Source organism: Mus caroli, unplaced genomic scaffold (assembly GCF_978045245.1).
Source record: "Mus caroli unplaced genomic scaffold, Mus_caroli_1 scaffold_9, whole genome shotgun sequence".
NCBI lineage: Eukaryota > Metazoa > Chordata > Mammalia > Rodentia > Muridae > Mus > Mus caroli.
Window position 1 is genome coordinate 126,886,355 of NW_028227264.1, and position 11,087 is coordinate 126,897,441.

At 48.9% G+C, this 11,087-nt stretch overlaps 1 protein-coding gene across 1 annotated transcript; it reads right to left on the reverse strand.

The window, feature by feature from the left end:
- Nucleotides 1-3,459: 3,459 nt before the first annotated feature.
- Inhbe (inhibin subunit beta E) lies at nucleotides 3,460-11,041 on the reverse strand. Its single transcript, XM_085843249.1, has 2 exons — nucleotides 6,020-11,041; nucleotides 3,460-5,771 (listed from the first exon to the last, which is right to left on the reverse strand). Exons 1-2 carry the CDS (start codon nucleotides 6,315-6,317, stop codon nucleotides 5,017-5,019), a joined length of 1,053 nt encoding a protein of 350 aa, XP_085699375.1. The 5' UTR covers nucleotides 6,318-11,041; the 3' UTR covers nucleotides 3,460-5,016.
- Nucleotides 11,042-11,087: the final 46 nt, after the last annotated feature.

Genomic DNA, 11,087 nt, shown 5'->3' on the forward strand with positions numbered 1-11,087 from the left:
CCTGTTTTGAGATATATATGTAATTTTTATTTATGAGTACACTGTAGCTGTCTTCTGACACTCCAGAAGAGGGCATCAGATCCCATTACAGATGGTTGTGAGCCACCATGTGGTTGCTGGGAATTGAACTCAGGACCTCTTGAAGAGCAGTCAGTGCTCTTAACTGCTGAGCCATCTCTTCAGCCGTATATGTAATTTTTATAAAATTAGTTTTTATTGTGTATTTATTTGATATGTAGAAATGTCTTGCATGTATGTATACTGCGTGCATTTCTGGTGTCTGAGGAGGTCAGAGGGTAAGGTCAGAACCTCTGAAAGTGGATTTATGAGAGATCATGAGCCGTCATGTGGTTGTTGGGAATTGAGCTCAGGACCTCTGGAAGAGCAGTCCTTGCTCTTGGCCACTGAGCCATCTTGCCAGCCCCTGATTGGATGATTGCTTTTGAAACAGAGTTTCTTCATGTTAGTCCTGGTTGACCCGGAACTTTTTATGTAGATCAGGCTGGCCTTGAACTTACAGAGATGCCCTTGCTTCTGTCTTCCCAGTGCTGGGATTAAATGCATGTACTATTATGCACATCTTTCTGCTTTCTATTTAAAGTTTTAATTTATTTTTTCATTTTGTTTATTCATTTTGTGTACCCATGCCAGAGGATGTATTTCAGGATTATCTAGGCACTGTTCTATTGAGGTGACCATGGCAATTCTTTTTTTTTTTTTAATGTATTTATTTAAAGATTTATTTATTTATTTATTTACTTATTTATTATATGTAAGTACACTGTAGCTGTCTTCAGACACCCCAGAAGAGGGTCTCAGATTTCATTATGGATGGTTGTGAGCCACCATGTGGTTGCTGGGATTTGACCTCAGGAACTTTGGAAAAGCAGTCAGGGCTCTTACCCGCTGAGCCATCTCTCCAGCCCAACCATGGCAATTCTTATAAGAGAAAGAATTGGGGGAAGGGGGTGGCTTACAGTTTCAGAAGCTTAGTCCATTATTATCATAGCAAGGAACATGGTGGCAAGCATCGTGCCAGAGAAGTAGACAGACAGACCCTGGGCTTAGAATGGGCTTTTGGGGAGTTTGAAGTGATCACCAAGAATATCAAGAGCAGTGGAGTAGATCAACCTGAGCTTAGAGTGCCACAGGGGGCAGAGCTGGAGAAGTGACACCAGCCCCTTGGAGGAACCCAGAAGATCTTGTGTGAATCCCAGACATTGAAACTAGCTGTAACATTGAAGTTGCCTTGGAGACAGACCCCAGATTGTTAAAGATGCCAGAGCCATGGGATATCTGCCAAGGAATGCTGCTAACAGGGAATGGAACAAGCCCAGGAAAAAATGTTTGTTGCAGTCAACAAGATGGAAAAGGAGTTGGAGATCTGAAGAGAGTTTTGACATCAGACATGGAGATATAGAGTTTGGAGTTTGCCTAGCTGTTTTCCTTTATTGCTGTGGCGTTAAGTGATTGTATTAATCAGGGTTCTCAAAAGTCACAGAACATATGGGTAGTCTCTATATAGTAAGGGGATTTGTTGATGATTTACAGTCTGTAGTCCAACTCCCAACAATGAACAGCAGCAGCTGTGAATGGAAGCCCAAGGATCTAGCAGTTGCTCAGTCCCACAAGGCAAGCAGACAAGAGAGAGTGAATCTTCCTTTTTCCAATGTCCTTATGTAGGTCTCCAGCAGAAGGTGTGGCCCAGATTAAAGGTGTATATCACATGCCTTTAATTCTAGATGACCTTGAACTCAGAGATCTCCCTGTCTTAATCTTCTGGGATTTGTAGCCACTATGCCTCAAGATCTCCATGCCAAGATCCAGGTCAGAAATTTGTATCTCCCAGCCTCCAGATTAGGATCACAAGTGAGCCTTCCAATTCTGGATTGTAGTTCATTCCAGATATAGTCAAGTTGACAACCAGGAATAGCCACTACAGTGATTGAATGAATCTCAGAAGAGACTTTGAACTTTGGACTTTCAACATTGTTGAGACTGTTATAGACTGTGGGACTTTTGAAGTTAGACTAAACATATTTTTCATTATGATTTGGCCAGATATGTGCCCCATAGACTCATGTGTTTGAATAAGTCTATGGAGCCTAGAAAGTGGAATGTGGTGATTTGAATATGGTTGGCCCTGGGTTTGGAGAGATGGTTCAGTGATTAAGAGCACTGACTGCTCTTCCAGGGGTCATTAGTTCAAATCCCAGCAACCACATAGTGGCTCACAACCACCTGTAATGAGATCTGATGCCCTTTTCTGGTGTGTCTAAAGACAGCTACAGTGTACTTAAATACAGTAAATAAATCTTTAAAAAGAAAGAAAGAAAGAGAGAGAGAGAGAGAGAGAGAGAGAGAGAGAGAGAGAGGAAGGAAGGAAGGAAGGAAGGAAGGAAGGAAGGAAGGAAGGAAGGAAGGAAGGAAGGAAGGAAGGAACTTTGGTTGGCCCAGGTAGTAGCGCTGTTAGGAGGTGTGACCTTGTTGGAGTAGGTGTGGCCTTGATAGAGGAAGTGTGTTACTGTGGGGGTGGGCTTTGAGACCCTCCTCCTTGCTTCCTGGAAGACAGTCTGCTCCTGTTTGCTTTGGGAACGAGATATAGAACTCCTAACTCCCCCAGCGCCATGCCTGCCTGGACACTGTTATGCTCCTGCCTTTATGATAATGGACCGAACCTCTGAACCTGTGAGCTAGCAATTAAATGTTGTTCTTATAAGAGTTGCTTTGGTCATGGTGTCTGTTCACAGCAATGGAAACCCTAACCGAGACGGATGTATTTATTTGATTTCACGTGCATCCACGTATGCACACAGCATTCATGCCTGGTGCCTGTGGAGGTCGGAAGAAGAGGATGTCGGACTCCCTGGAACTGGAGTTATCAATGGCTGAGCCACCACACAGAAGCTGGGAACCAAACTACTCCTCCACAAGCCACAGGCTCTCTTAAAGCACCGAGTCAGCGCTCCAGCTTTTTATTTCTAATTGTGGGGTGTGTGTGTGTACCCTCAACGGGAAGAGGCATTGGGTCCCCTGGAGCTGGAGTTACAGGTAGTTCTGAGCTACCGAACCTAGGGAACAAGAATTGAACTCAGGCCCAGTAGGCCACTCAACCACTGAGCCAACTTTCCAGGACTCCTTTAATCCGTCTTCAAGAAAAACCTTACATGGGGCTGATGAGATGGCTCAGTGGGTAAGAGCACCTGACTGCTCTTCTAAAGGTCTGGAGTTCAAATCCCAGCAACCATATGGTGGCTCACAACCATCCGTAACTAGATCTGATGCCCTCTTCTGGTGTGTCTTATGACAGCTACAAGTGTACTCACATATAATAAATAAATCTTTAAAAAAAGAAAGAAAAACCTTACATGCCTTTTAAAGCATGACTTCTGAATATCAGCATTGTGTTAAAGTATAAACAGTGGAAAGTATGGTAACAAAAGAACACACAGCCAGGTGTGATGGGATGGTTTATGCCTTTAATTCCAGGGTAGGAGGGGCTGAGGCAGGAGGATTGAGAGTTCCAGGCTAGCTTGGGCTGTTTCCAAACAAAACACAAAACAAAACAAACTTCGCACGCGCGTGAGTGTGTGTGTGCGTGTGCGTGTGCGTGTGTGTGTGTGTGTGGTGGAGAGATGGCTCCACTAGGGATGCTTGTTTTTCTTATTGAGGACCTGAGTTCTGTTTTTTTTTTTTTTTTTTTTTTTTGGTTTTTCGAGACAGGGTTTCTCTGTATAGCCCTGGCTGTCCTGGAACTCCCTTTGTAGACCAGGCTGGCCTCGAACTCAGAAATCCGCCTGCCTCTGCCTCCCGAGTGCTGGGATTAAAGGCGTGCGCCACCAACGCCCGGCGACCTGAGTTCTGTTAACCCCAGTAACTCACATGTAACTCACACACAGGTCTAACTTTAGTTCCAGGGATCTAGCGCCCTCTTCTGACCTCCACGGGCACTGCAAGCCGGCGCTGCACTTAACATGCAGGCAAAAGACTCATACATGTAAAATAAAAATAAATAAAATTGTTTAAAGGAGAGAAAGGAAGAGACTATATCAGCAATGATGTCATCAGCTGTGTCATATAACACACTCTGGAAAGACTCACTGTATGGTTTGTTTGTTTGCTTTGAGACAGGATCTCATTCTATAGCTCAGGCTAGCCCAGAATTCACTATGAAGGCTGGTCTTGAACTCATGGTGCTGTAGTTATAAGTGTAAGTCACCACACCCTGTTCCCACTGTACAATGTAAAGATAATGGTAGCAAATGATAAATAACATCTCAGTGTGATTATGAAAATAGTCTTGAAAACCCCTGAGAAGGTCTCAGAGACCTGCTGGGGCACAGAGGTCCCCAAACCACACTTCACTTCTGGTCCATTTTAACAACCCCTTACACAATTCTCTGGTGCTTTTCTTTCTCCTTTTTATTAAGAAAATATAAAATGTATGTCACCCACGTGGGTCCTGTCCTCGAGGGGGAAGCCTAAGAACTTAACATGTTCAGCATCCCTTTTTACTGATTCTCGATTCCAGGGACCCCTGACACCCCTCCCTCCTCGGCGCCTGCTCCTCTTCCTCTTGACCTTGTCAAAGCAGGCAATACCCCCTGTTCTTAGCCTGTATGTTTGTCTTTTCCTAATCTGCCCACCCTCTACTTCCTCCTTCATTACTTGAGGAACTTCTTTCTCGGGAGAGACTAAGTAATTTTCCCCTGTGTTCTTCCTTCCCTCCCACGGCATTCCTGCTGTCCTGGAACAGGGCTTGATGTAGAAAATGGTGCTGGCCAGGCAGTCCCTTGAAAGGCAACGCTTTACCCATCTGTCCACATTTGAAACAGCCTGAAATAGGCCAGAATCTGGGACAAGAAAACGCCCATTTAAGTTCCATAGGGGTCAAACCCAGGCATACTGCTACACAGCTTTTAGGGTGTCAGTATTGATCCGGAACTCGAGTTTCCAGACACGTGGGAACCCCCAACTTGAACCTTGAACTTCACCCAGAACCTTCAGGTCCTGTTGCTAGCTGCAGCCACAGGCCTCTACTACCATGTCTGGCACATCGGTCTTGACCACATTGCCATTATGGTCAAGGTAGAGGAGGGAGAGAGGCCTTCGCGCAGTGGGGACACAGCAGGAAGAACCCGCAGGCCAAGGGTTGTTGGCTTTGAGGAGGCTAAAGACGGCAGAATGGAAGGAGGCAGCAATGCCAGGACTGCCAGCCAGGTGGGGCGGGCACTGCCCACTGCAGTAATTCAGCTGGTATCCCTCCGGCTGCAGGATCCAATCCCGCCACCCCAGCTCCTGGAAGTCTACATAGTGGTCTCGCCTACAACATAAGGGGGTCTCAGGCTCACAGGTGGGAGTCCTCCTCCTGGCCCGACCTGCTCCAGGTTCATTAGCTCGGATTTTAAGTTCCAAGAAGGGACGTTGTTGTCCCGCTGTGTCCAAGAGCAGCCGTGGCAGTCCCGCAGCGGTGCTGTTAAGATCCAGGGGTCTAAATTCCAGCTGGAGTTTCACGACGCCAGATTCCTCACTCCGCAAGCCGCTAGAGGGCAGAGTCAGGGCGTGCCAGCCAGAGGAAGTGGTTTGGTGCTCAGCTAGGAAAGTGCGGGATCCTCGGCACCTAGTGGTGCCGCAACGGAAGATCCTCAGGTACAGAGTGCCCGGAAAAGAGGGAGGCACATGCAGCCAGAGGCGGGCATGGTACAGGTGGTGGGACCAAAGAGGGGACAGCTGGAAGGTGAGCATGGAGCGGTAGGTTGAAGTGGATTTGTCTGCTCAGACAAAAACAAAAACAAACAAACAAACAAACAAACAAAAAAGCAAATTAAAACATGAACAAAGCTTCTCTCTGACACTCGGCCACCCTACCCAACCATCCCTCATCTCTCACACAGACCTCTGCAAAGGGCCTGGACGGCTTGTGTCCCCAGCTTTTTCTCTTGCCACACCCCACGCCTCCTGCCTCCCCTGCAGGCCTCTCCTTGTGTCTCCCGTCCCTGGTCTCTCTCCCCTCACCCACCTATGATGGTAGCAAAGCTGATGACTTTCTCTCGGTTGCCAGGGACCATGCTCTTGGGCTGCAGTCTCCGGAGGGCTCTGGTCAGTGCTGCCTGGGGCAGAGGCCGAGTTATTCTGGGACGGCTGGTTAGGTGCAGTCCCTCCAGAATTTGCTGCTTGGCTAGCTCCAGGACCAGAGCGCGTTCTCCTTGGGGTGCCAGTGTTGGGCCCCCACAGGATGGGCACGCAGATCTTGTACTCTGCACCCACACCAATGCCCACAGCAGTATTAGCCAGAGCTGGGCTTTTGGAAGCTCCATGCTCCAGGTAGATGGCTCTGAGTTGAGAACCTCGAATGGGTGGCAGTTTTATGAGTCTGATTTCCCAAAGAGGTTACAGCAGCAGCAGCAACAGCAACAGCAAACCGGTGTCACAGCTACCCTTGACAAAGGGCAGACCAAGCTACTTGTCCTCAATAGCCTAGGACTCAGGAAGACTGAGAGTAGAACGTCTGGTGGGGTAGCTATGTGTGACCCTCACAGTTCATGACTGTCTACTGGCAGGGCCTCTTTAGAGCCAGTTGCTTGGGATCCCTCACCTAGCGGTCAACCAGCAGACCTACCCTCTGAACCTTAGGATTGGCCAGCTGCGCTGCCCATCAGGCCCCTGCAGGGGGTGGAGGGCTCCCCCGGGGCTCGAGTTTCACCATCTGGGTGTGGTGGCTTGAGGTAGGGGTATGGAGGTGCAACGTGGACATGCATGATGCAAGAAAGAGGATGATTTCACACGGTCAGTTCCCAAGGTCTAGGATTCAGGTGAGGGAGTCCATAGGAGCCAGGTGGGGATGGGCGGTGGCTCCTCAATATGCCCTGACCGACTTCCGAGATTGAAAACGGAAACCGTTTTATGAGGCTGTTCCAGTGGGTTAGTTCTCAGGGTTTCCATGTCAGAACAATAATTCTAGCGTTCAAGCTGAGTTAGGTTTTAGAAAGGGTGGTTTAAAAAAAAAATGGAGTCCTCTTGATCAGGCCTAGGTGGCAGTGCCACGGGACATAGAAATTACCTTTTGACCCTGCCTGTGCTGGCTGCCCAGAGTCCACCTGGGGGAGGGCCAGAGCAGGGATGAGGACATCTTCTGTGATGTCTGGGGAAACCCGGCCAGGTGGGCTCGTGGTGACGCAATCTTACAGCAGAGCAGAGTCCGGCAGAGCTGGCAGAAGGGCGAGCGCCTTTGAAGCACCTGTGCCGCCGGGTAACCACTTGCCTTTAGGGTACTGTAGGAGTTGGCCAAATCTGAGGCAGCCCAGGAGTGGTGCCAGGCTTCTGGTAATGTAGTTGGAAAATGGAAGTTTAAGGGACCTAGGGGACAAAGCAGGAAAAGCCGCCTCAGCTCCTGGTCATCCAGACTTTGTTTTATTTTTGCTTGTTTGTTTGAAAGATTTATTTGTTTTATATATGTGAGTACACTGTCACTGTCTTCAATCAGACACACCAGAAGAGGGCATTGGATGCCATTACAGATGGTTGTGAGCCACCATGTGGTTGCTGGGAATTGAACTCAAGTCCCCTGAAAGAGCAGCCAGTGCTCTTAGCCACTGAGCCATCTCTCCAGCCCCCGACTTTGTTTTTTAATGTGTGCGCATGTGTGTGCGTGTGTGCATGTGTGTGTGCACTCTCGCGCTCGTATGTGTGCATGTGCGTGTGTGCGTGCACGTGTGTGTGTGTGTGTGTGTGTGTGTGTGTGTGTGTGTGTGCGCACGCGCTCCTGTGTGTACATGTGTAAGCTGGAGCACATCCCTGTGTGCCATCCCTAGGGACATCATCCACCTACCTCCTTTGAGACAGGACATCCTTGCTGGTCTGGAACTCACTAATGGCTGGCCAGTGAGTCCCAGTGTCTACAACACTGGGACTGCATTTCTACCTGGGCTCTGGAGACTCTAATGTAGGCCCATGCGCTTGTAAAGCAATAGCTTTATCTACTGAGTTATCTCCCAATTTCTGATCCCCCTCCTCATCATTATAGGCTCTCTTTGTGTAGCCCTGGCTGTCCTGGAACTTGCTCTGTAGACCAGGCTGGCCTTGGACTCCCAGAGCTCCACCTGCCTCTGCCTCCTGAGTTTTGGCATTAAAGATGTATGCCATCAGCACCCAGCTTATTTGGGGTGTGGGGGTGTAGGTTGTTATTTTTTAATTTGCTTTGTTTTTTGTCTTTTGAGATGAGGTGTTTCTACGATGCCCAGGCCGGCTAGAACTTCTAGTATAGGTGATTCTCCTGCCTCAGATTCCTTTGTCGTGAAGACTATGGTGAATTACTTTATTTTGTTGTGGTCTGAGACAGACTCTCCTGTATGTAGCCCAGGCTGACTTTGAATTCCCTGTGTAGCCAAGGGTGACCTTCAATTCCCTGTGTTGTTAAGGGTAACCTTCAACGTCTATGCTTGAGTGCTGGGATTAAAGGCACGTACCACTCCCAGCATACCTGGCTTTTATTCGGTGCGCAGGATTGAACCCAGGGCTTTGTGCATACTAGGCTATTACCGTACCGCTGAGCTACATAGCCAGCCCTGAGATGCATGGTCTTAAATGAGAGTGACCCTCTATCTCTGATACAAGAGGATACTATCAGGCTAGCCTTTCTCCAGGTGCCAGCTTTGTTAAGAACATGGGTGGCATTAGAGAGAGAGCTGTGGACAAAGAGGGTGTGACTTAAGGGCCCCAACCACTCTGCCTTTCCCTTCTTTAGCTGGCAGTGCTGCCTAGAGAGTTCTAGATCTAGACCAGGGGAAGAGGGTGTTTTGAGGGCTGAGCCTCAGTACCTTCTGTGTCCACCATGGGGCAGTGCCTTGTCACTGGACAGTGGCTGACCAGAGAATCCTGGGGACAGGGACAGAGCCGCTGGAGAGTGGAAAGATGGTGGATATGCCTCATGGACTCCCTTAGGATCTTGCCTCCCTCACAGGCAGTGGACAAGGGCTAGCTCCTCTGCTCTTTTACCTCGCTACTGCCAGAGTGCATCCCTACCACCATTGACATGAGGCCAGACTTCCTAGAAACTCAGGGCACCATGGAGTGGAGAAGAGGGAGAAAGGATTAGGAGACATTTATATCCACTGGTTTTTCTCCTCAGGCCCTGAAACATATTCAAGAGTTTTGGCTACTGCTCCCTAGAGCTCTCGGGTCTCTCTCTGTTGGTTGCTGCAGGGGAGTGACAGCTTGTTGGCCCCTTGGAGAATGACCGATGAGCCTGCAAGTGCCCCTCCCTGGGGGTGTCTAGGAGGGCTTGTGCCAGGAAACAGGCTCAGGGGAAGTCGCCAGAGGTGGCTGCAGGAGACACTGACGCTACCTTCCCAAGCCCCTCTGTCTGGTGCCCATGGCTTCTAGCTCTTCCCACCCTCTTTGCTGTTGCGCCTGGCCCGGTCCTACCTCCCCACTGACACTTACGTCAGAACTCAGCTATAAATACGATCTTAGCATCTTAGTCACTTTCCCCAAGAAGTGCTTCCAGGTTATAAATACCCAGGCATCTGCCACACTGCCCGCCTTGCCACCAGGCTGACTGGAGGTTGGGGGGTAGCATCGGGTTTGAGAACAGGAAATAGAAGGAACAGGACTACTTATTAACAGCCCGAAGGAGTCTTGGGGTCAGGGGTTCAGGGAGAAGGTGCGAAGAAGATGACAGAGCATTCCATTCTTCTTCTTCTTCTTCTTCTTCTTCTTCTTCTTCTTCTTCTTCTTCTTCTTCTTCTTCTTCTTCTTCTTCTTCTTCTTTTTTTTAAATCAAAAAGCAGAGCCAAAAAAGAAAGAAAATGAATAACACGGACGGGTGCTTATTTTTAAATATGCTATTTTGTTCCTTTGCAGCATCCACTCTGAAAAAATCTTTCATTAAAATACCGGTTTCCTCCACTGATGAGTTGTTTGCCCCCACCTTAAAATTCCGCCTGTCGGGTGGATGCCTCACTTTTCCCTGCCCTGGTCTTGGTCCTGGGCACCGAAACTGTCAGTCTAAGGGAAGAAGTTTGATCTGAGAGAGGGATAAAAGTGAGACACACTGGCCGAAGGGGGAGGAAGAGACACCATGGAACCTCTTCAGATGGAGGGCAGACAAGTCAAAGGTGGGAAACACCCCACAGCTCTGACTCGCAGCTCCCCAAAAGATAGCTTGCAGGTGGCCTCTTCTGCATCTCCATTACGGAGACCTCTTACCTGGTAGGAAAAGGAGCATGTGCTGAGCAAACACAGACATCACATTTCCCAGAGGACACATGGGTTTTGCGCAAACCTGGCCTTGGGCTGCAGACAATATCGACCCCATGGTTCAGGGCTGTTCGGCCAAAGGGGCGGTGAAGAAAGAAAGGCAAAGGTCAAAGAGCACCAGATCTCGGATAAATGCCGCCTCTCGTTATTGGAGGCCTTCCTCTTCTCGTCCCACTCAAGCCTCTGGGCAGGACTCGTGGTAATGCTCTAAGAGCATGTGGAAGGGAGGTGGGCAGAGTTCCAGCCACCAGCTCTGAGAATGCCTCTGCCCCCCAACCTGTGGCCAGTGCTGGCTCACTGGTTAATTGATTATTGATCTGTCTCATCTCTTGGAGTGAGTACAGAGGAAGATGAGATCCAGGCAAAAGCTAGTTCATTATTAGCCCTGGAAACTGTTGGAAGGTAGTTCTGAATGGAGGATGGAGGGAGAGGAGGGAAGAAGGGGCCACCTGTGGGAGGAAGGGGCGTGAGGTATGGGACAGATGGGTCATATGAAGAAAGCTCCTGTGACCTGGGGTATCAGGGCACATCCAGATAGGAGATGGGAACCCTTTGAGCTATCTCAGGAGGAATAAGTGAGAGAGTCTCCAAGTCACAGGTGGGGTTAAGGGAACCAACAGAAATAATGCTCAAGGCTAGGCATGGCGGTGAAGACCATTCATCCTAGCAGAAGAAGGCAGATCTCTGTGAGTTTTAGGCAAGCCTACTCTACACAGTGAACTGGAAGAGAGGGATGTTCAAACACCAGGAACTAGACAGCAGAGACACCATCGGACTCCTAAGCGTCAAAACAATGATGTGACATGGACACAGCACAGCCGTGATTACAC